The sequence below is a fragment of the Bos taurus genome, chromosome 21, assembly GCF_002263795.3.
Source record: "Bos taurus isolate L1 Dominette 01449 registration number 42190680 breed Hereford chromosome 21, ARS-UCD2.0, whole genome shotgun sequence".
Lineage (NCBI taxonomy): Eukaryota > Metazoa > Chordata > Mammalia > Artiodactyla > Bovidae > Bos > Bos taurus.
The window spans coordinates 33452702-33475006 of record NC_037348.1 but is presented as its reverse complement, the minus strand read 5'-3'; the positions used below and the strand labels follow the sequence as shown (position 1 = coordinate 33475006).

Below are 22305 nucleotides of genomic sequence, written 5' to 3'. Positions count from 1 at the left end.
AAGCATTAGGTGAAAGGTTGATGTAATGTGAAACTGGGTATTTGCATGGTGGTAAAGAATAACCTCATGTAAACAACTCAATGTCCTTCAGCTGGTAAGTGGATAAACATGCTGGTATGTCTACACAGTGGAACACTACTCAGCAATAAGAAGGATTGATAAGCATCCCAACATAGATGGATCTCAAATGCATTATGCTATGAGGACAAAAGAAGACACAAAAGGCTACATACTAAAGATTCCGTGTACAGGCACACCTTGGAGATACTGCAGATTCAGTTCCAGAACACTGAAGTACAGTGAGTATGGCCATAAAGCAAGTCCCATGAACTTTTTGGTTTCCCAGTGCATAGAAAAGTTTGTTTACACTGTACTTTAGTTTATTAAGTGTGCAATACATTCTGTTTAAGGGCTTCCCTGGTATGCCTGCAATGCAGGAGACCTGGGTTCAATCCCTGGATCCGGAAGACCCCCTGGAGAAGGGAATGGCTACCCACTCCAGTATTCTTGCCTGGAGGATCCCAAAGAATCCCATGGACAGAGGAGCCTGGTGGGCTACAGTCCCTGGGGTCGCAAAGAGTTGGACACGACGAGCAACTACACTACCACCACATTGTGTTTAAAAAGCAATGTACGAGCTTTACTGTACATTGTAAAAACTCTTTTGTAATTAAAAAATACTTTATTGCTGGGGGTGGTGGGGAGGATGGATTGGGAATTTGGGATTGGCAGATGCAAACCATCATATACAGAATAAACAAGAGCCTACTGTATGGCACAAGAAAATAGGCAATATCCTGTAATAAACCACAATGGAAAAGAATATGAAAAATAATATATGTAAATATATAATGGAATCATTTTACTATACAGCAGAAACTAATACAACATTGTAAACCAATTATACTTTAATAAAATAAATTTTTAAAATGCTTTATTGCCAAAAAATGCTAACCATCATCTTGACAAAGCAGGATTGCCACAGACCTTCAATTTGTTTAGAAAAAATGCCATTATCTGTGAGGTGCAATAAAGTGGAGTGCAATAAAACAAGATATGCCTGTGTATGACACTGGCAAAAACGATATGGGCAGAAAACAGATCAGCGGTTGTCAACAGGTACAATGTAAATATCGACTAAAAACGTACGTGGGCAAATTTTGGGATGGGGGCATGATAGAAATGTATTATCTCTTGACTGTGGTGATGATTGTCATAAGTGTATGAATTTGTCAAAAGTCACACTCTAGGGACTTCCCTGGTGGTCCAGTGGTTAGGGCTCTACGCTTCCAATGCAGGGTTCCAACCAGGGTTCCCTGGTTGGGGAACTAAGATCTGGCATGCCTTGTCATGGCCAAAAAAAACCCAAAACAACAACAACAAAAAAGCCCTCACACTCTAAAACGGATGAATTTTACTGTATGTAAAATATAACTTCATTTAAACAAACAGAACTAAGTGAACAGAAATCCCCCCATAGATTACTCAATGGTCCCACGGTATGAAACACACCTTTACAACACAGAAGTCTGGCTGTCACAGCCTTACCAGTGATCAATTCATCCCCACTAGAGTGAGACAACCAGAGGCTGGGTGGCTCCTAATGTCATGCAATTTGGAGTATAGAACAGCATCTAGGAGATACTGGGGCTTCCCTGATAACTCACTTGGTAAAGAATCCGCCTGCAATGCAGGAGACCCCAGTTCGATTCCTGCATCGGGAAGATCCCCTGGACGGGGATAGGCTACCTACCCCAGTATTCTTGGGCTTTCCTTGTGGCTTAGCTGGTAAACAATCCACCTGCAATGCGGGAGACCTGGGTTCGATCCCTGGGTTGGGAAGATCCCCTGGAGAAGGAAAAGGCTACCTACTCCAGTATTCTGGCCTGGAGAATTCCATGGACAGTCCATGGGATCCCAAAGAGTTGGACACGACTGAGTGACTTTCACTTCCACTTCCAAGCCTTTAGATCTAATTTCTGGTGTGCAGGGAGAACTAGAGATAGAGGAACAAGTTAACAACACCCAAGGAAACATCAAACATATCCAGAATGTTGATGGGGGCATCTCAAAGGACTCTTCAGAAGGGTAAGTAAATATCATGAAGACCAAAAAAAGGCAAGTGACATGGGTAGGAGGTGGGAAGGATGGTTTCATCTAGACTGGAAGTGACTGAAGAGATATATAATCCGTGTTTGGTCTCTGCTTTGAACAAACTAGCTATAAAAGGCATTTTGGGGACAACTAGGGAAATGTGAATGTGGGAGGTATTAGACGGTATTAAGATGTTATGGTGGGGACTTTTCTGGTGGTCCAGAGGCTAAGACTCTGTGCTCCCAATGCAGCGGGGGCCTGGGTTCCATCCCTGATGAGGGAACTAGATTAGGGAATTAGATCTCGCATGCTGCAACTAAAGAGCCACATGCTACAACTAAGACACCCCCCCCCCAAGCCAAATAAACAAATACATATTTTTAAAAAGTTATTGTTAACTTTACTAGGTTTGGTAAAAAGTATTATCTAATGAGTTTCCCAGGTGGCGCTAGTGGTAAAGAACCCGCCTGCCAATGCAGGAGATGTAAGAGAGGCAGGTTCAGTCCCTGGGCTAGGAAGATCCCCTGAAGAAGGGTAGGGCAACCCACTCCAGTATTCTTGTCTGGAGAATTCCATGGACAGTGGAGCCTGGCAGGCTACAGTCCATAGGGTCACACAGAGTCGGACACAACTGAAGTGACTTAGCATGCATGCATGCATGCATGCATTGTTTAATTTACTTTAAAGTACTTTTGGCAAAAGTGAAAGTGAAATCGCTCAGTCGTGCCCGACTCTTTGCGACCCCATGGACATTAGCCTGCACCAAGCTCCTCCGTCCATGGGATTTTCCAGGAAAGAGTACTGGAGTGGGTTGCCATTTCCTTCTCCAGGGAATCTTCCCGACCCAGGGATAGAACCCAGGTCTCCCTCATTGTAGACAGACGCTTTACCATCTGAGCCACCAGGGAAGTCCACTTTTGGCAAAATACACGAATAAACAGATGAAGGGAGAGGAAGGAGTAGTAGTATGAAGGGGGAGAATTGGCTGTGGGTCAGGCACCGAGCCTGCGGCACTTAGGATGAAATGCCAGCTCCTTATAGAGGCCTCCAGAGGTCGGAAGGGACCGGCCCTTGCTCGTGTGTCCGTCCTCCCCTCTCAGCACTCCCCCTAGCCACCTCCCTAGCAGTTCCTTCCACCTGCCCTATAGACTGGTCCCCTCTCTTCTCCAGATGGCTTCTTCTGAGGTTTCAGCCTAAATGTCACCGCAGAGAGACCTTTCCCCACATCGGAAGTAGGTTCCGCTTCTCCGCCCCTGCTTTTGGTTGCCGGGCTGCACTCTACCACCCGCAGTGACGCTGTTTATGTGTTCTGTCTGACTAGCGCTGAAACGTAAGGCCACCACCGGGTCCCCAGAGCCTGCACTGATCGCGCACCTGTTCGCGCCCTGCGCCCAGCTGTAAGCGTCTCGGTTTCGGGAAGTTGCTGCTGTTTACCGCTGGGATTGCCCACCGGGTCCTGGACTTAGCCGGTTGGCTTCTCACAGCCAGAGTCGGCTGCAACCCAGGACCTCAGACCTGACCCCGGAACCCGCCGGCGCCGGGCAGCGGGAACCAGGTTCTTCAGCCATCTCTCAGCCAGGTGACTGACCGAAGCCTTTCCCACACCCTAGCACCTACTCTGGGACTCCACCCCATACAAGCTTTACCGTCTACAAGAGGAACTACACTTCCCAACAGCGCACGCAGCTCCCAACATGCTCTTAGGCGCCGCTCCGCCTCCGGCATTAACCCCTTGGTGGCTGCAGGCTTGCGGGAGCGGCGCTGGGCGCAGGTAGCCGGCGGCGGGCCGGGGGCCGGGGTGTATGTGTGTGTGTGTGCAGCAGAACTGAGAAGAGGACTGGAATAGGGGCCTTGGGGAGGAAGGGAGCCAGGGTTAACCGAGGACAGGCAGCGGGAGCTGGAGGAGGGGGGTGGGTAGGAGGCGAGCCATTGAGCGTCCGCCCCTCGCTAAATTAGGAACCTGTAAGTTTACCTTTTCCCGCAAAACGAACCTTTTTGGGTGCCAGGCCCCGGGCGGTGCCGAGGTTGCGGGTACGGAGGACAAAGGAGTCCGTCCTGGCCAAATGCTTCCCCCTGCCCAACACCTACTTTGGCCTCCGATCTCCCGACCCTGGATTGAGAAAAGTGGCAAACTCTTCCTGCCTCAGCCAGATGGGAACCCGCGAGGGTGGGAAGGGGGACACCCTTTCGGCCCGAGACGCTGACCCGGGAGTTTCCTGTGTCCCCCTGGACCATGGCCTGGAGCGTGGGGAGCCCTTCCTGGCGCCCCATCCTCCTCCCTCAATGTCGTGTGTCCCTGACTCCAGCTCTAAGGTACCTGAAAACAACTACATTCCCTCTTACTTGTCCGAGGCCTCGGTCCTGACCAGTGGGTGGTGAGCAGGCTCCTCCACCTTGTCTGCCGGCAGAGCCTGTGAGCCACCGTTATCCCAGCTCTTATCTTCCAGGCTCATTCCCTTAGTCACTGTGGCAACCGAGGTGGGCCTGATTCTTGGGGAGATGAGCGTGCACAGTTCCCATTGTGGGGTGGGAGTGGAGACAGAGGCAGACAGGAGCTAATAATTTCAGGGTCTGGGAGTGCCATGAAGGGGATCAGGGGATGGAGGATGCTGTTTCTAGACCGAGGAGGACGGCAAAGGCGGGGAGGGGATGGGGAAGGGGGGTGAGGGGTGTGAGGGAGAGCTGTGTGCTTGGAGCAAGGGGGGTGGGGCACATGGGAGGAAATGAGATGACAGCCTGGGCCCTGGAAGGATATGGACTTTATTCTAAAATCAGAGTGTTCCTGGAAGCCCATGGAAGGTGTTAATGAACAAGGTAGTCATGTTTCCCTAGTCAGAGCTCCCCAGGGTCCTGGGCTTTCTCAGCATTTTCAGGGCTGGGGGTGGGGATGGAGCAGGGGAGGGACAGAGCAGGGGCTGTGGCCAAGCCAGTTGATTTCCTGCCAATTCCCATTGACCATGCCCCCTCTGACCCTCTGGGCTCGCCTCTGAAAACTGGGAGTGATATTGCCACCTCACTGGAGGCACACCTGGCCCAACCTGCTGTCATCCTCCCCACAGGGCCTGGCCACCCCTCCCACAGAATGCCCGAGGGCCCTGAACTGCATCTGGCCAGCCACTTTGTGAACGAGGCATGCAGGGAGTTGGTCTTTGGCGGGTGTGTGGAGAAGTCACCCGTCAGCCGCAACCCTGAGGTACCCTTTGAGAGCAGCGCCTACAGCATCTCTGCTTTGGCCCGCGGCAAGGAGCTGCGCCTGACCCTGAGCCCCCTGCCTGGGGCCCAGCCCCACCGGGAGCCACTGGCCCTTGTCTTCCGCTTTGGCATGACTGGCTCCTTCCAGCTGGTGCCCAGCGATGCACTGCCACCCCACGCCCACCTGCGGTTTTACACAGCTCCACCTGGCCCCCGACTTGCCCTCTGCTTTGTGGACATCCGCCGATTCGGCCGCTGGGACCTCGGGGGCGAGTGGCAGCCAGGCCGCGGGCCGTGTGTCTTGCTGGAGTATGAGCAGTTCAGGTAGGGCCAGCACCAGGTGTGAGGAATACAGTCCTGGGCTTCAGATGTGGCTTATTAGTGCCTTGTTGGCCAATGAGAAGCGAGTTCCAGCCCCTCTGGGCTTCAGTCCTTTCATCTGTAGACCAAGGCAGTGTCCTTTCCTAGGGACAACTCCGAGCTAATGGACCTGGAAACCCAGAGGAGGGGGGGGCAAGAGGTGGAGGACATGGCCGACTGTGTCAGAGCTGGGGCTCTCATCAGCATCCCACACTGCTTGGTGCCCTCAGAAGGCTAAGAAGAAAAGTAGAGAGGCTTTAACAGCCCAAGAAGGGAGGCTGAGCAGGAAGGAACTGCGTCAAGGGGGTGGGGAGGGGACCACTTAATGGCATGGCTTCTGAAGCAGGCTGTGGTCTCCCACATCGTGCCTGCCCACCGGTCTGTGTCCCATGCTCTCCGTGCCTGTCTTCTGCCTGAGGTAGGCTAAGAGCCCCACCTGGGGTGGAATGCCGGTCACATAAGATGGCCCAGCGTCAGCCACTTCCTTTCCTCTAAAGATAAAACATGCATGTGTCTCTGCTTGGTGCTAGTCCAGTTCTAAGTGTTGAGGGTTCAGCAGTGATCAAGAGGGATGTGGTCCCTGCTCCCACAGAGCTAGTTCAGGTAGGGCAGGGGGAAGGGAAAGTGAAAGTGAAGTGAAAGTCACTCAGTCATGTCTGACTCTGCGACCTCACGGACTGGGGCCCCACCAGGCTCCTCTGTCCATGGAATTCTCCAAGCAAGAATACTGGAGTGGGTAGCCATTCCCTTCTCCAGGGGATCTTCCCAACCCAGGAATCAAACCGAGGTCTCCTCCATTGCAGGCAAATTCTTTACCAGCTGAGCTACCAGGGAAGTGCAAAGCTCTAAAGTAAAAGCATTCTGACAAGATTCAAACAGGAAGGCATGGAGTGGGACTTGGCAAATCCTTTCTTGGGGAAGGCATGTCTTTGGCTGCCCATTGGGGTGGATCAGGTCATCTCTGGCCCCCAGAAGGCAGCGGATTCCTGGCCTTCCCAGGCGTGACCCCAAGTGCACTCCCAGGGAAGTGTCTGTGTTGTCTTAGATTTCTCCCACTTCACCTTTCCTGGGAGGGTCAGGCCACAAGTTAACTCTTTGCCAGCTGGTTCTGAAGTTTCTCTTGCATGATGAGCATTTTGGCTTGTTTGGTCCTCCAGCTGCAAAGCCTGTGGGGATCTGCCTCCCTCTGGGAGCTGACCACCCAGGTTGACCTTCCAGTTTTACCCCCCAACTGTCTTCTGGGCCCTGTATCATTTGCTTCTCATGCCCATCACTGAGTCAGTCTTGTCATGACCATGTTCTCAAAGAAGCAAGATTCATTTCCTCTTCATGGTAGTGAGGAGACCCGTGGGGGTGCTAGGCACTCACCAGCCAGGACTTGCCCCCTTCACTCCTGCTAAACAGAGCCAGTGTCAGCTTCCAAGAAGATCTTCAGCATCTTGAAAATAGCTGACCCCACCAATGTCAGATCTTCATGTCTAAGCAACTGGAAGTCCTAGACAAGGCGTTCCAGACTGCAGGCACACCCAAGGTCCTGTGATCACCTTGTTCCCAAAAGTATCTTGCATCTGAGCCACTCTGGTGACATGCAAACCATATACATAGATTCAAGTGTTTTCTTGAGCATGTTCCTTTAAATTGGCATTTTTAACCTTTTGTGATGAATTGAAATCCCACATTGTTCCCATTTTTAACAGAAAATGGAGGTTCCTGCTGCCAAATACCACAGAGGATGCGATAATGGGAAATTGGGACTTATTGTTTCCTTCCCTTGCACCCAGAAATTGCTTCCCCCAGCTCCTCTCCCCTACCCCATTGGGAGGCAGGGAGGGGCAGGGGGCAGGCAGGCAGAATGGGTCTTATGTGACCGGCCTGTGTCCCTCCAGGGAGAATGTGTTACGAAACCTAGCAGACAAGGCCTTTGACCGGCCCATCTGTGAGGCCCTGCTGGACCAGAGGTTCTTTAATGGCATCGGCAACTATCTGCGGGCGGAGATCCTGTACCGGTCAGCAGGCAGGCCTTGGGCATGAGGGCGGGGGTGTCTGGGTGTGCTCACGTTCCCCTCTGCTTAGCACCCCTCTCCACCTCCCTGCAGGCTGAGGATCCCCCCCTTCGAGAAGGCCCGCACAGTTCTGGAGGCCCTGCAGCAGCGCAGGCCGGTGAGGGCACTGGGAGGGATGCGCCTGCCCCTGTCAGGCAGGCGGACGAGGGTTGGGGCTGGGTGAGGTGTCTGCAGCTCAGCTCGAGCAGGTCCCTTCTCAGTTCCAGCCTGTGTCTACAATGTGTGTGTGTGCATGCATATGGGAGGTGATGGGGGGTGCCGATGAACTGTCCATGTCCTGCCAAGCTCAGAAGGGGTCTGTTCCCTGAGGGACCAGCGGCCTTCTGAGCAGCATTGCCTCATGCTGACATCCCGGTCCCACCCCTGCCCCTTCTCCAGAGCCCGGAGCTGACCCTGAGCCAGAAGATTAGGGCCAAGCTGCAGAACCCTGACCTGCTGGAGCTGTGCCACTCGGTGCCCAAGGAAGTGGTCCAGCTGGGTGAGGGCCTGGGAGGCAAAGATGGCTGGCTAGCTCTGCTTTGGCATATTGTGTAACCTGGGACAGTTCCTGCCCCTGTCTGGGCCTGGTTCCCTGCCTGGAGAATGGAAGTTTGTTGACCTAGTCATTTCTAAATGGACTATACCTCCAGGCAGGCAGGACAAGGATTCTTAATCCGACTTCAGGATGGGAAAGCCATGGCCCAGAGTGGGGAAGACACCAGCTTGAGGTCACACAGCTGGAGGAGGGAGAGCTTTGGCCCCCTGACTCAGTCTATCAGCTTGTGAAGCTGAGGTCTAAGCCAGGTCTAACTGGGCTCCCCCTCCTCCCAGCCTAAGTCCCCCTCTGATCTCCACCTGGTTCCTCTGTCCCACAGGGGGCAAAGGCTACGGGTCGGAGAGCGGGGAGGAGGACTTTGCTGCCTTCCGAGCCTGGCTGCAGTGTTACAGCACACCAGGCATGAGCTCCCTGCGGGACCGGCATGGCCGCACCATCTGGTTCCAGGTTTGGGCTCTCACGCTTGTACAGGCAAACAGAGACCCAAGGAAACCGGTGGGATGGAAAAACCTGGGGTCACACTGGTCCTGAGGGTCTAAGCCTTCCCTGTGCTATGTTCTGCCCCTCCTCTGAGTCCTAGGGTCCCCGCTAGTGGCGCAGCCCCAGAGCAGGGGGGACCTTGCTGCTGGCGCTGACCTGGGCGGTCAGGAGGGGACAGTCAGGCTTCCTTGGGGAAGGGCTTCACTGATCTGGAAGGACAGGTGTGATTCTGCCTCTGCAAGGAAACTACCCCTACCAGGCTGACTCCTGAATTCTCTTGATTCCATTTTAGGGGGATCCTGGACCCCTGGCACCCAAAGGTAAACTACTCCTAACGTAACAAGAGAGCAGAAACAACTAGCTGTGCAAGGGCTGCAGCACCTTCTCCATCCCAGTCCCCCTCTCCCACCCTGGGAGTCACTCCAGAGTGGGAGTGTGGGAGTCTAGAGAAAGGGGGCTGAGGCCACAGAACCCTCCAAGCCCATCAGCATCAATGTCCTACAGGGGGCAAGTCCCGCAAGAAGTCGTCCCAGGAAGCACAGCAGGGTCCTGAGGACAGAGTGGAGGTATGGCTCCCTGCTCCTCCCCGTCCCTGCACTCTCTCCTAGTCTGGCCACACCTCCCAGGCCAGGCTCTCAGGCAGCTCCTTTCCTTGACAATGGAGGGCAAAGGTGGGTCCTCACCTGCCTGACCTGCAGGGCTCCTCACGGCCCTGCGTCTTCTCCACCCAGGACCCTCCATCTCCAAACAAAGCCCCTTCAAGGACACGGAGGGCACAGAGAGGCCTTCCTAAACAGACTACAGCTCAGGTGCCCGAGGGGACCAGCCTCCAACAGGACCCAGAAGCCCCCCCGGTCCCTGACAAAGGGAAAAGAAGGAGGCGGCCAGCAACCTCAGGTGGGCTTTCCTCAGCAACTTCCTCTGGGGAGGGACGGACTGCCACAGCGAGCTCCCCAGGAGAGGAAGGGATGGCAGTGTGGGTGGGAGAAACACGTGGACAAAGGCAGAAGGGAGGCTCTTGGGGAGTCCTCGACCAGGGACTACCATCTCACCTGTCCTTCCCTAGGCCGCCACAGAACCCAGAAGATCAAGGCTGACACCCCATCCTTGGAGCCTGAGGGGACCTCAGCCTCCTAGCAAAAGGCTCTTCTTGCTTGTATCCACCCCTCCTCCTGGCACCCTGGATCTGGGCCTGTGTGGCTTCCTGGAGGTTGCAGGGAACTGGATGCTCTGACCCTATGGCCATTCCCTACACAATTACGTTTTTAATTGTACCCCACTATCCTCATTTTTTAAGCCCATGTGAAAAATGCTAATTTTTAGTAAAAGCATAAACTTGAACTTCTTGGCACTTCTTGGGCTGACTGCAGAAGGTCTGGGAAGGCTCAGTGTGAAGGGCCTGCTGCCCAGTCCTGAGGACAGGAGGGCCATGGCCTCTGCAGGGATGGCCCCTCATGGGTGGTGCAGAGACCCCCTGCCCAATTAGCCCAGACTCTACAGTTCCTCCAGTCCAGGACTCCTCAGGGCCTGTGGCTGCTCCCCTAGTGGGGAGCAGTGCTCTCCTCCTAGTGGGGGTCAGCCAGAACCCACCCACCAGGCCTCCTCCTCAGCCCCAAGCCCTCTATCTGTGGGTACAGGCGGAAGCACCCCTTCTTGTTTTTTTTCCCATGTGGGATCTAAATTCCCTGACTAGGGATTGAACCCATGCCCCCTGCATTGGAAGCGCATAGTCTTAACCGCTGGACTACCATGAAGTCCCAGAACACCATCTTGTGTCATGGTCTTTTAGTCATCTTATGGTTACCAGTATCCCGGGTCTCTCTCATGGGGGCTGCAATCCAGACGCTGCATGCACAGATAACCTTAGGTCTTGCCCCTGCACCCAAATACCTGGGGTAAAAACTGTCCCCTCAAAGCCTGAGGATGGGCCCTGAGGGGATTGAGCAGGGGCTACAGGCAGGGCTCCTGAGCCAAGGGTTTATTAAGAGGTAACTGACCCTTGCATCAGGCTCAGGAGGCAGAATTGAGGCGCTGCCAAAGCCTTCCACAAACAAAACCCCACCCTCAGGGACTCAGTTCGGTGGGGGCTGCAGAAGGAGCAACAGGGATTGCACTTGGAAAGGAGCAAAGGTGAGCTTCAGGCGGTTGTCCCGGAGGAGCAGGGGGCCAGTAGGGTCGCGGCGCTCCAGGAGGTCACAGCTGCAGAACAGGAGGTGGTCATGAGGGCCCTGCAAGGGCAAGACCCCCACTGCCACCCCACGCCCCAACTCACAGGACAGCCTCTTGAACCGGCAGCGACGTGTGCAGCCAGCAGTCGCTGTGACTGCCGTGGGCCTCGTAGAGCCGCAGCAGGAGCGTGCGGCCCTGGGGGCTGGTCTCCGCCTGCGGAGGGAGGTGAGTGGTGGGTGGGGCCGACACCAGGCCCCGCCCCGAACCCGCCACCGCCCCATCCCGCCCCTTGCCTGCTTGACCGTCTCCAGCACCACCGCGGGCGAGGACACTGAGAAGGCACTCCAGGCGGCGGCGGGCGCCGGGCCCGGGGCGGGCAGCGCCAGGAGGGGGAAGTTGAGGCTGTAAGCAGCGGGGATAACGCCAGCATCCTGGAACGAGCCTGGGAGCAGACCGGAAAAGGGACGTGTGGTGGAACATGTGGTCAGAGCGCCGGACTAGGGGCGTTTTCCCGTAGCGGAGGCCGAGAAGGGCAGAGGGGTATGGGGCGTAGCACTCACCCTTGTGCGGCATCAGCGCGTAGGTGAACTCGTGGCGCCCCATGTCCACGGTGGCGTCAGGGGACTTAGGCGCCCGCAAGCTGGGGTGGGAAGGGTGGGAAAGGGACAGACCGGAGCTGCTGCAGTTCTATCCTGGCAAGACCAGGATCCCATACCAGTCCCTGGGGCAGCCCCCCACTCACAGCGAGAGGCTGAGGACGTTGCCCCGTACTGATGCGCCGTACTTGCAGTCATTGAGCAGAGCCAGCCCAAAGCCATGCTCTGACAGATCCATCCAGCGGTGGGCCCACACCTGGAGCGTAGATCAGAGACCCACTTGGTGGTCCCCCTCCTCCGTGTGCTCCAGAGCTCCTAGTCCTAGACTGAGGGATGCTTTGGGACCTCACGACTGATTGAATTCCAGCTCTTACCTCGGGAGGCCCTGGGCACACCACACAGCCTGTCTAAGCCTCAGTCCCTCATCTGGGAAAGGTGGATTAAGAGTACTTACCCCACCAAATGGGCATGAATATCAAACTGAACATAAAGCATTTGGCACAATGCCTGGCATACATGCTAGGAACCATCACGTGCCTCCTCACCCCATACCACACAACTAGTCGTTCCCCAGCCAGGGAAGAGCCAAACCTTCCACCCCACACCACCCCATGGCAGACCTCAAATCGAGCCCAGTCCCAAGAGGTATTGTAGTGGGTGGGCCGCTGCAGATGTCCAAACTGGACCTCATAGGTGGCCTGGGGACTGCGCACACGGGCAGGGAACTCCACCTTCAGGAACTTGTGGGCCTCGTGCCAGTGCACCTGTGGGGGGTGGGGGTGGGGTACAAGGGGCTGGCCCCTCTTCACCAGCCACACCCAGGGAAGACACCCACCACCCTGCCCCCTGCTACCTCAGTGTGGAAGCGGACATAGGGGCAGCCAACGTCCAGCACAACCTCCTGGCTGAGCCGACTATTAGGACTGATCTGTAGCAGGAACCAGGCGCTGCCCCGCACGCCACCCTCAGTGCCCACTGCCAGGGTCCCTGCCTGGCCCAGCACTGGCTTCCTGTGGAATAGAGGGGAGAGGCACTGAGCCAGGACAGCCTGGCAGAGTGGGCCCAGTACACTTGTTCGTATTTCTACCACTGCCACCCGGAGTCCTGCCCACCCCGCACCGTGTTTCTAGGTGGTAGTCCATGACGTCCCATGCGTCCCAGTACAGGGGGACGTCGTCAAACAGCACAAACTGGTTCCCCACGGCGCCCTCAGCAATGGCCTCCCTGGAAGGACATGGACATCAGTACTTTATAACCGAATGACTTTGGTCTCCCCAGATGTTTGAGGTGGGTGGGGTGGAGGGTAGGCCCTGTTCCATGTGTGGGTCCCAGTCCAGAGCCACTCGTGGGCTGCTGTGGTCAGCTGTGGCCACGGGACAGAGGGAACGAGAGGTCTGGGGTCCACCTGCCAGGCAGTGGGAGAGGGCAAGGGGTTAGCACCTGCCGGAGGCCACCAGCACCAGGGATGTCAGGCGGCCAGTTGGGTCCAGCCTCACTCGGATGATGCCGTTGTCCAGAGTCACAGAACCGTCAGTCTTGGTGGGAGGGGGCCTTGAGGCTAGGTCTGCAGGAGCTTCCCACAACCAACAGCCCACCCGACCCCCAGCCCCAGCTCTGCCTCACCACTTGCTCCAGATTGGGGGGCTCAGCACTTCCACATTGTTAGGGACAGCCCAGGACAGCCCAGGACAGCCCCCGCCCCACCGCCATGCGCCGGCACTCACCTCTTGCACTACGAACACAGGCTGCTGGGGCGGCAGGGGCTGCAGTGAGGTGGGGGTGGGGGCAGGAGCATAGCCCATGCCGGGGACGGTGACCAGGGCTGGGGAGGAGCCTGGGCGTCAGTGCAGCCTCCCTGACCTTTCAGGAACCATGCTTGGGCCAGGGTAGGGTTGGGTATAGGGGCTGAACACTACTCCTCCTCTCTAGCCTGGGGCACCCCAGGGCAGAGACCCCCAGGAGAATGTCCCTGACTCTCAGTTTGGCCTTGATCCCTCCTGCCACAGTAGCCACTCTTCTCCCCAGCTCATACCTAAGCAGTGGGCCCCGCCAGGCCGGGGCAGGGCCAACACTTCGGTGCGCTTCCAGGGCAGCGTGTTGACAATGAGAAGGCCCTCGGGACCTGGCTCCCCAGCACACAGGGCTGCAGCTGCAGCACTGAGCAGTGTGTTGCCATGGGAACGGATGTCTGGGGAGAGACTGGTTGGTTATGAGTGGGCAGGGGATCGGGGTGACCCCTGAATGTCCCACGGGGGACATTCTGGGCACTGCACTGGATGCGAGAGCCGTGGAAATGTTGTCAGCCTCACCTTCGTAGTGGCACATGGCTTCCTCTGCCACCAGCTGGATGCAGCTCCCAGTCACCACATCATGGAACTGGTTCAGGAGCAGGAGCCTGCAGGGGCCAAGGGCAGGGCTGGGAGGTGTTTGAGGTGGGTGGGGTGGGGAAGGCAGGGAGGCTGCGGCAACCACAGAGGCGTCTGGGTGAGGTTAGCAGGTGGCAGGGGACAGAAAACAGGCTGACCTCCAGAGATCCTGCAGCAGGGCAGCCGGGTAGAGGAACTGGGTGCTGCGGGCCAGGGCCAGGCTGCTGAGCAGCTCCACGTCATGCAGGATCCGCTCACACTCCCGGTTCCCCTTCTTGATCTGAGCCCAAGGGAGGGGGGACTCAGTCTAGAGCCTGGGCAAGCATCCCAGGGTCCCCCTGCCAAAGCCTCTTGCTTAGAACCCCTGATGCTCTCCAGGAACTCCTGGATAAAGCCTCATGTGTTATCTGCCCCCAAAGCCTGCCTCCTCTCCCCTCTGCCCAGGACACTCCCCCCTCAGAGATGCTGAGTCCTGCCACCTCCAGGCTCCTGAGCACCCAGCTCTTGCACTCCTCTCAGCTCTTCCATGGAACACAAGCCTCTTCCCCCGGTCTGGGCCACTGTAGGGTGCCCCCTCCTCGCTGGCTCAGCAGCCAGTCCCTGACCTGGGCATGGGTGGTGTAGGTGCCGTTGTGTAGCTCCAGGAAGAGCTCCCCAACCCAGGTGCACAGCTGCCCCGAGTGGCCCTCCAGCGCTGAGAAGAGTCGCTCCGGAGAGGATAGCTGCACCCTGAGGGAGACTGCAAGCTTGGGTCTCCCGGCCTGGGCCATGTGACTTACCCTTCTTCCATGAAAGTGTGACAAGAGGTCCAGCCCCGACAGAAAGGAGCCACCCCTAGAAGACTCCCTGTCCAGACAAAGGCAGGTCTGGACCCTTCCTCCCCCAGGAGAGTTCTGCCTCAGTGGCTTTAAGCCCCTTCCCACCTTTGGCTTTTCTCCCACCCCACCTCCAGGGTCGAAGCTGGGAGGTGCCCATGGTCTGCAATTGGCGGGAACAAGGTTGAGGGGGGGCGCTGGGCCCAAAGTTTGAGCAGAGGAAGGGCTCAGGGCAAGGGCAGAGAATGGGGTAGAGTGAACCCAGGCCTGACCTGGGCAGCCCGTCGGTATTGCATAGCCGCTTCAAGCGGTCCACCATGGTCTGGGTGGGGCCACCACCTCCATCCCCAAAGCCAAAGAGGAAGGCGCTGTGGTTGGTCCGTCCCTTGTCCCGGTTTTTGGCCACTGTCTTCAGCACCTGGGCAGGTTCACACCGGTCAGCTTCGGCTGGATACCTGGCCCACTCCAGCCTGCCTCCTTTCCCGACCTTGGCCACAAGATGCCCTCTCACCTCCTCCACACTGCCCTGCATCCCATAGGAGTCACCGGGTGGGAAGTGGGCCAGCACCTGGGAGCCATCCAGCCCCTCCCAGAAAAAGGTATGGTGCTGCAGGCAGGGAGACAGGTGGAAGAAAGAGGCCAGAGTCAGGGCTGAGGCAGAGCCGGGCCTCCCTCACCTGCCCCTCCTGTTGTGTGACCCCGGGAGAGGCATGCCTTCCCTGGGTGGGGGCTGGGTGGTTTGTCCAGGACCCCTCAATAATAAGCCTGGACGAGATGTTCGGGCCAGGAGGGACCCAAGCCTGCTCCAAGCCTGGCCCCCTGGGGCCTGCTCACCGGGAAGGAGTTCACCAAGTTCCAGCTCAGCTTTTGGGTGAGGAAGCGCTTGATGCCACAGCTACGCATGATCTGGGGCAGCTGCGCGGAGTAGCCGAATGTGTCTGGCAGCCAGAACTGCAGGGAGAAGGCATCTGCGGCACGGGGACCCGGGAGCTTGGCAGAGCGGCCCAGCTGCAGCCCCTCCTCACTCAAGGGCAAGCTCTGGTCCCCTCTGCCTGCAGGTGCAGCAGCTCCCCGCCTACCTCCGAGCACATCTTCCCGAACTCCTGACGGAAGAAGTTCTGACCCTGCAGGAACTGCCTCACCATGGACTCTCCACTGGGAAGGTTCCCATCCTGGCCATGAGGGAAGAAGGGGGCCACTGGGGTCAGCATCAGACAAGATGGGCAGGGACTCAGGCAACCACCCCATCCAGAGAAGCCAGGGCTCTGACACTGGGGGAAGCCAGTGCCCTGGAAGCTTCGATCTCCTCACTTCAGCCTAACCGTCTGTCTGCCAGACAGGAGGTATCTGGGGCCGGGTCACACAGATGGCCCGTCACAGTGCTTGACACCCCCACCCCCCTGGGAGTCCCGAGCCCTAGGATTCCAGGGACTGATAAGAGGGCATGAAGGACCTGCAGAAAGTCACCAGCACAGCAGAGGACAGAGTCCTTGATGGTAAGGCCTGAGGCTGAGGGGCTGCAGACGGCACTCACCATTTCCACCCAAGTGCCCCCCACGGGCACAAACTGCCCGCGGCAGGCGAACTCCTGGAGCCGGGCATGCAGGCCAGGGTAGTGGCTCCTCACCCACTCGAGCTGCTGCGCCTGTGGGGCAGATGGGGTGGGGGCTGGCCAGGAGCAACATGAACCCCACCCAGGGCTGAGCGCCTGGGGCTCAGGGGGTGGGCTGAGAAGCCCTGGGAACCCCACACTAGCACCCCCTGGGCTCCAGGTACCACTCACACAGCCGTCCCTCTGACCTGGGAGCAGGCAAAGATGAACTCGGGGTTCTGCTCCATGAGCTGAACGACCGTCACCCAGCTTCGGGCACATTTCCGCACAGTCTCCTTGAAGGGCCAGAGCCAGGCTAGGCGGGGAGGAGGGTGAGGATAGAAGGAGAGCAGCCAGGTCCCCAGCCCCTCACAGACCTCCAGCTGCACCCCTGTCCCCTAGCACCCAACCAGGCCCCTCCTGGGCCACCAGAGGGTCACCGTAGCCTTCCTCCCATCCCATCCCATTCCCTGCTGAGTCCTGTGGCATCTCTCCTGAGCTGTCACTTTTACATGGCTGGAGCTAGTGGGGCAGTTTTATAGTCAGGAAGCTGGGGCCCCAGTCCCTGGATTGGCCTTATTCTGGGGTTTAGAGAGGATCCTTTAGGAAGCGGCAGGTGTGGCCCCTCCCCTACACACCCGGAACACATCCCGGAACAGAGGGCACCGCTTCCCTGGATGGACCCGCCTGGGCCAGCTGTCCTGCCTGAGGCACTGCTGCCTTCCATAACCTAGGCCTCCTAGTTCCTTCTTTACCAGCCCAGAACTCCACATCCCACGCTTTGGCACAGCAGAGAAAGCCCTGATTCTGTGGCTCAGAAACTTCAGCTGCATCAGAATCAATACCTTGGGAAGTTCATTAAAAATGTTATTTCCTGTAAGCCTGACATTGCAGACTCATCAGGTTCCGAACCGAACTCCTGATCCTCCCCAGGAAGCCTCCCCCTGTGTTTGCATCCCCATCTCAACTACTTCCACATCACTCCTGTCCAAGGACTCGGGCACCCTTGTCAAATTCTTACTCATCCTCATTCTGTTCAAAGGTCACCTCCTCTAGGAAGCCCTTCTAGAATCTGCCAGACCCAGCTGGGTTAAGTGCCTCTCTTGGGCTCCCCAGCTCCCCATACTTCCCTCCATCATGGCAGCAACTATCTCTGCCTATTTTGTGATCATCAGTCTCAATAATCCTCCCTCCAATATCTAGCATGATGCCATCCAGGGCACATTTAGCAAAACCTACAGTCCATTCCCCTTTCCCCATTTTACACATGGGGAAAACTGAGGTCCAAGAACTTGATGTGGATCACACAGTGCTTTCAGGGTGCAACAAGGTCTTCAAGACCACTCCTGACCCCCCCGCTGAGCCAACCCGGCCAGCTGCTGCCCTACCTGTGTCAATGTGGCAGTGCCCCATGGCATGGATGGTATGCTGGCTTTCACCCCAACGTTGGCCAAAGAACTTGGAGGCCAGGGCCTGGGCCACTGGGAAGGTCTCAGGCTGGGCAGGGTCACATACGTTCACCATCTGGTTGGCAGTGTATAGGGCCTGGAAGCTGCGCTGGTTGTCCTCCCCGAGGCCCTGCAGCAAGGTTCTGCCCCTTAATCCCCATCTCAAGCAAGCAGAGGCTCCAGAATCAGACCCCAGCTGATCTCCCATGGGTTCTCAGCAGAGTTCCTCCCTACAACCAACCCTGTGTCCTGCTGGTCCCGCTGCTCAGCACTGTCTCCCTCTTCCCCTTTACACAGGGAAGTCCTCTCAACACTCAGGCAGGCACAAAACACTCTCTATTCTGGATTCCCAGAGCCCCAGCTATCTGACCCAAGAAACAGCCTGCCTGAAACAGGGCTCGAGAGAGTATCCAGGTGGGGTGGAGGTGTTGAGTACCTTAGCGATGCCTAGCAGGAGCTCCAGGTCCACTAGGAGCTTGTAGACATCCCGGTGGAACACGGCAAGCTCAGCCCGGCTCACCTGGAACATCTTCTCTGGATCAGGGGCTGCGATCATGGATCCCTTTCCAGCCCCCAGGAGCCCGTTGCAGGCTACTTCCACATAGAGGGTCAGGCTACAAATGTGGGGAGGCAGCCTCAGGCCAAGGGACTGGCAGAGGACTCTGGGGCTTGGGGAAGGAGTACCAGAGAGGCACCCGACAGACCCCTCCTCATGTGCCCTCAGGATCTACCACCCAGAGGATCTCAGTTATGTCAGGGACGTATGACAGAGGGCCACGGTGGAAACAGCAGACTAAACCCACATTCTGCCTCGGCTGAGGAGGGTAAGTAGCTGAGTTTGGAAGTGTGTGAATTATGTTGTTTAGACTTATTTCCAAAGCTGTCTATACAAAGCACTGCCTGGGTCTCAGAACCCTCTTAGCACGTTAAAAACATGTTTGGATCTCCCAGGTCCAGCTTTCAGAGCAACGATCTGTCAGCCAACAGAGGCAGGCCATTGTTCGGAGCAGTGTGGTAAGCTGTGGTGCTGTTCTGCTCAATCTTCAGAAAGCAAACATGACTTCGTTCGGGAAGCCTTCTGGGACTCTTCCCCTAGTGCTCTCCTTAGTCTAGAACAGATTTCTCCCACTCAGAGTGTTGTCTTTCAGAGCCTTCATCAGTTTGTAATTGTATATGTACATGTGAGTCCCCCTTGCTATCAAAGATCACATCATTCACCATCATAGTCCCCATGTCTGGAAACATCAGATACACAATGTTTAATAAACACTGAATATAATAAAATATAACATCTAAGCAGAGTTTTTTGATGGTGTCATAAAATGCACAATATGGAATTTTAAAAACTCAGGATGCAAAATATCAAAGAAATACCACCTCAGCTAGTGAACGCCACCTCTGAAAAAATTTCTGGGAAGAATGTGAGCTGTTAATAATGGATATCTCTAGGTGATGGGGTAATGGGAATTATCAATATTTACTTCTTTGTGCTTTTTTGCATTTAATGTAGGAACTAAAATGCTATCTTTTTGGTCAGAAAAATCCTGCTTTTTAAAAACAAACTATGTAGAAGATGGTGGTGTTGAAAGTGGATGTGTTTCTCTGGACCTCGGTGGCTACTCTCCCTCTGGTGCCCCCTTCCCCTACAGCACTGGTCAGCCATAGTCCAGGGACTCACTCACCTCCGGGGGTCTTTCTCCCCTAGCTTGTCAGTCAGAATGTAGCTGGTTTTCTCTCCCTCTTTGGTCAAACCCTGGTGAGGAGCAGAATGAAAGAGACAAGGCCTGAGGCTTGTGGACAGTTCTGCTGGAGTACAAGCTGAAGGGGGCCAGGCCCCTCTGTTGGACCTCCAGCACTAGCTCCTCTCTCCCAAGGCCAAGATTGACAAATCAGGGACCTCTGGTAGCAAGTGCCCCCCACCCCCCAAGGCAGTCGGCACCATGACCACCAAATGGCACCTGCTGACCAGCAGAAAAGCCACTGGTCTTGTGGGGTCTTAGGTAGGTGTCAGGTCCTTGGTGGCTTCTGATGGCCTCTGTACCCCTGAATAAGCATTTGAAGGGAAACTCTATGAGGTCAGGGAAAGGTTTGCTTCATTCTCCACTATACCCCCAGTGCTTAGCACAGGGACCTGTGCAGAGAGGGCACTCAGGAGATATCCACTGAGCCAAGGAAGGGAGGGAGGGAGGGAGGGGTCTGCTGCCTTTCTGCACAGAAGAGCAACAGTCCTAACCCAAGACTGAGGGTTAGTCAAACTGAAATGGAAGCTGTGTGAATCCAAGCAAGTGTGCTAACCTCTATATATCTCAGTTTCTGTCTGTGAAAAGTGAAAGTGTTAGTCACTTAGTGGTGTTTGACTCTTTGCAATTGCATGGACTGTAGCCTGCCAGGCTCCTCTGTCCATGGAATTCTCCAAGCAAGAATACTGGAGTGGGTAGCTTCCCTTCTCCAAGGATCTTCCTGACTCAGGGATCGAACCCAGGTCTCCTGCACTGCAGGCAGATTCTTTACTGTCTGTGCCACTGGCCATAAAAACCTATCACATAGAATTATAAAGGTTAAACCTGATAAAGTTGGATACATAGACAAGGCACTTCATAGTGGCTCTATCTGGGCAACTGGGGGTGAGGTGGAAGGACAGACCCATTATTTCAGGTAAAGAGACTTTGTAAACTTTATACTATCCATAACTGTTTCAAAGTCCTCCTCCCCATCTGCCATAAGCATCTATTACATATAATAAAAACTAGTTTATTAAAAATTAAAAATAAAAAGTGATACAGTCTGAAAAGCCACTAGTCTGGCACCTAGCACCTAGTAAAGGCTTAATAAGTCCATCTGCTGTACATATTATTGTATTTGATTAGTAACTAGTTTCATTCCAGAATGGGAGGGTGACCAGTCAGTGGCAGAGTTAGCTTAGCATTATGTTGTGACCTTAAGTGATCCGCTTAAATATAAGAAGGAACAATTACACAGGGGCCTAAGCAAAAACTCATACCACCCTGCAGGCATAGCCACTCAGCTGTGGCTTTGCCAGAGACCAGGGCTGAAATGTGGCCACACCTGACCCAGGGCAGGGCTCCTCACCTGGACAGGTTCCCCATCACGCCACACCAGGCCTTCTCCATCACTTTCCCAGCGAAGATGAACTTCCTGACCCACCCATGCCTCTGGGATGGTCAGCTCTACACGGAACCAACAGGTCCACCATCTGCAACAGAACCACTAAGATGAGCCTAGGGGTCAAAGCCCTGTCCTTTCGACATACTTCCTATGATTAAGGGTCAGCAAGGGCTTGAGACTTTCTGCCAGAATCTGCAGCACCACAAGATATTCAGCTTTGATCAGCAAGAAAGAAGCGATGGAGTGTGCAGCAAGGTGAGGGAATGAGGCAGAGAATCAGGGGTCTGTGATATGTCCTAGAGTGCCCTTCCTAAGGGATGTCACCGAGCTGGGAGAAGTGAAGTGGAAGTTGCTCAGTCGTGTCTGACTCTTTGTGACCCCATGGACTGTAGCCCGCCAGGCTCCTCTGTCCATGGAATTCTCCAGGCAAGAATACTGGAGTGGGTTGCCGTTCCCTTCTCTAGGGGATCTTCCCAACCCAGGGATCGAACCCAAGTCTCTCGCATTGCGGACGGATTCTTTACCATCTGACCCACCAGGGAAGCCCGTGGGGAGAAGTGAGGAAGAGAAAATTCTTCCATGAAGGCTTGAGGAACCAGGGAGCTATCTCCAGCAAAGGGTGCTGCTCTGCCCCAAGTGACTGTCTAGGGCAGAGAGCCGACAATAGGGGTTTTTAGGGGCGGCAAGCAAGCTGGGAGGTGGGGCCCAGGGGCTCCGCCCTCTCTCTGGAGCGTTACCCACGTGGGTCCGAAGCTGTCGCCGACCTGCGCGGGGCGGAAGTCCTGCTGGACTGCCTCCTGGTAGGGAAGTCTTTCGGGCGTCAAGAAGCTGGAAAGCTCGGCCACTGGGCAGCTGTCTCCGAAGAGCCTGGGCGGGAGGGGCAGGTTGGCGCGCGCTCGTGGGCCATCCGGCGGGTGGGGATGCGCGTTCCCTCCATCCACCGCCGAGAGGGCTGCCCCACGACACAGTCTCTCCCCACTCCCTCCTCCTGGGCCCCAGCACTATCTGAGGCGGATATTTTGTCCCTCGGTCCATGTGGCCGAAGCTTGGGTTTCCCCCGGAAGGGAAGGCTAGAGACTCGTGGATGCGGCTGGCGGGTGCCCTGGGCAAGGGGGCCACACCTGCCGCGGAGATTACAATCGGTAAAGTAGAGCGGCGACACGAATTTCTCCACCCGCTCCAGCGTAGTGCGCCAGTGCTTCAGGGCCGGCGCCGCCGCCATCGCCGCGCGTTCGCTCCTCTCTCTTCTCCCCGGAAGGCCCCCGGCGCTGCCGGCGCGGTCCACGGCCTGGAACCAAGGGTTCCGGCGCCTCAAAGGCGCCTTCCAGGCCCGGGCAGCTTTCCGTGGAACACCAGCGGCTCAGTGAAGCCCCGCTGCTCCGAACTTTTGAGCAGCAAGCTTAAAGCTAAAAGCTGCGCTTCTGAGGCTTTACTCTTATCTCGGTCCGAGCTGGTCGCCACTGGGCAAAT

At 56.1% G+C, this 22305-nt stretch overlaps 2 protein-coding genes and 1 non-coding gene across 11 annotated transcripts; 1 reads left to right on the top strand and 2 right to left on the bottom strand.

Moving 5' to 3' along the window:
• The first annotated feature begins 954 nt into the window (after positions 1 to 954).
• Positions 955 to 10065, top strand: NEIL1 (nei like DNA glycosylase 1). Of its 8 annotated transcripts, XM_010817057.4 has the most exons (11): positions 955 to 3326; positions 3416 to 3673; positions 5154 to 5610; positions 7533 to 7652; positions 7743 to 7806; positions 8088 to 8187; positions 8564 to 8691; positions 9017 to 9044; positions 9229 to 9290; positions 9423 to 9621; positions 9791 to 10065. In XM_010817057.4, exons 3-11 carry the CDS (start codon positions 5177 to 5179, stop codon positions 9859 to 9861), a joined length of 1206 nt encoding a protein of 401 aa, XP_010815359.2. In that variant the 5' UTR covers positions 955 to 3326; positions 3416 to 3673; positions 5154 to 5176; the 3' UTR covers positions 9862 to 10065.
• MIR631 (microRNA mir-631) lies at positions 8435 to 8509 on the bottom strand. Its single transcript, NR_031136.1, has one exon. It is a non-coding gene; the product is annotated as a microRNA mir-631 (primary transcript).
• Positions 10066 to 10494: 429 nt separating the features above from the next.
• Positions 10495 to 22079, bottom strand: MAN2C1 (mannosidase alpha class 2C member 1). 2 transcript variants are annotated; one of them, XM_005221979.5, is made up of 26 exons: positions 21957 to 22079; positions 21577 to 21702; positions 20800 to 20923; positions 19392 to 19462; positions 18146 to 18323; positions 17650 to 17839; positions 16471 to 16577; positions 16205 to 16315; positions 15750 to 15842; positions 15505 to 15621; positions 15182 to 15277; positions 14943 to 15088; positions 14461 to 14584; positions 14014 to 14135; positions 13799 to 13884; positions 13503 to 13677; positions 13214 to 13323; positions 12930 to 13062; positions 12609 to 12713; positions 12343 to 12499; positions 12110 to 12253; positions 11636 to 11745; positions 11454 to 11533; positions 11187 to 11335; positions 10997 to 11106; positions 10495 to 10923 (listed from the first exon to the last, which is right to left on the bottom strand). In XM_005221979.5, exons 1-26 carry the CDS (start codon positions 22055 to 22057, stop codon positions 10797 to 10799), a joined length of 3192 nt encoding a protein of 1063 aa, XP_005222036.1. In that variant the 5' UTR covers positions 22058 to 22079; the 3' UTR covers positions 10495 to 10796. The 2 variants fall into 2 exon arrangements, with proteins under 2 accessions (XP_005222036.1, NP_001422057.1); NM_001435128.1 differs by having other exon boundaries at positions 12930 to 13024; positions 13214 to 13311; positions 13522 to 13677.
• Between the last annotated feature and the right edge of the window lie 226 nt (positions 22080 to 22305).

Excerpts from the sequence above, each read along its gene's own strand:
- MAN2C1 (XM_005221979.5), bottom strand. The coding sequence starts at position 22,057 with ATGGCGGCGGCGCCGGCCCTGAAGCACTGGCGCACTACGCTGGAGCGG. Across the intron at positions 17,840-18,145 it reads TCCTGCTAGGCATCGCTAAG|GGCCTCGGGGAGGACAACCA; the intron begins GTACTCAACACC and ends ACCTTGCTGCAG. Across the intron at positions 12,500-12,608 it reads GACTACCACCTAGAAACACG|GAAGCCAGTGCTGGGCCAGG; the intron begins GTGCGGGGTGGG and ends TCTATTCCACAG.
- NEIL1 (XM_015459235.3), top strand. The coding sequence starts at position 4,982 with ATGGAGCAGGGGAGGGACAGAGCAGGGGCTGTGGCCAAGCCAGTTGAT. Across the intron at positions 7,653-7,742 it reads CGGGCGGAGATCCTGTACCG|GCTGAGGATCCCCCCCTTCG; the intron begins GTCAGCAGGCAG and ends ACCTCCCTGCAG. Across the intron at positions 9,291-9,422 it reads GTCCTGAGGACAGAGTGGAG|GGCTCCTCACGGCCCTGCGT; the intron begins GTATGGCTCCCT and ends CCTGACCTGCAG.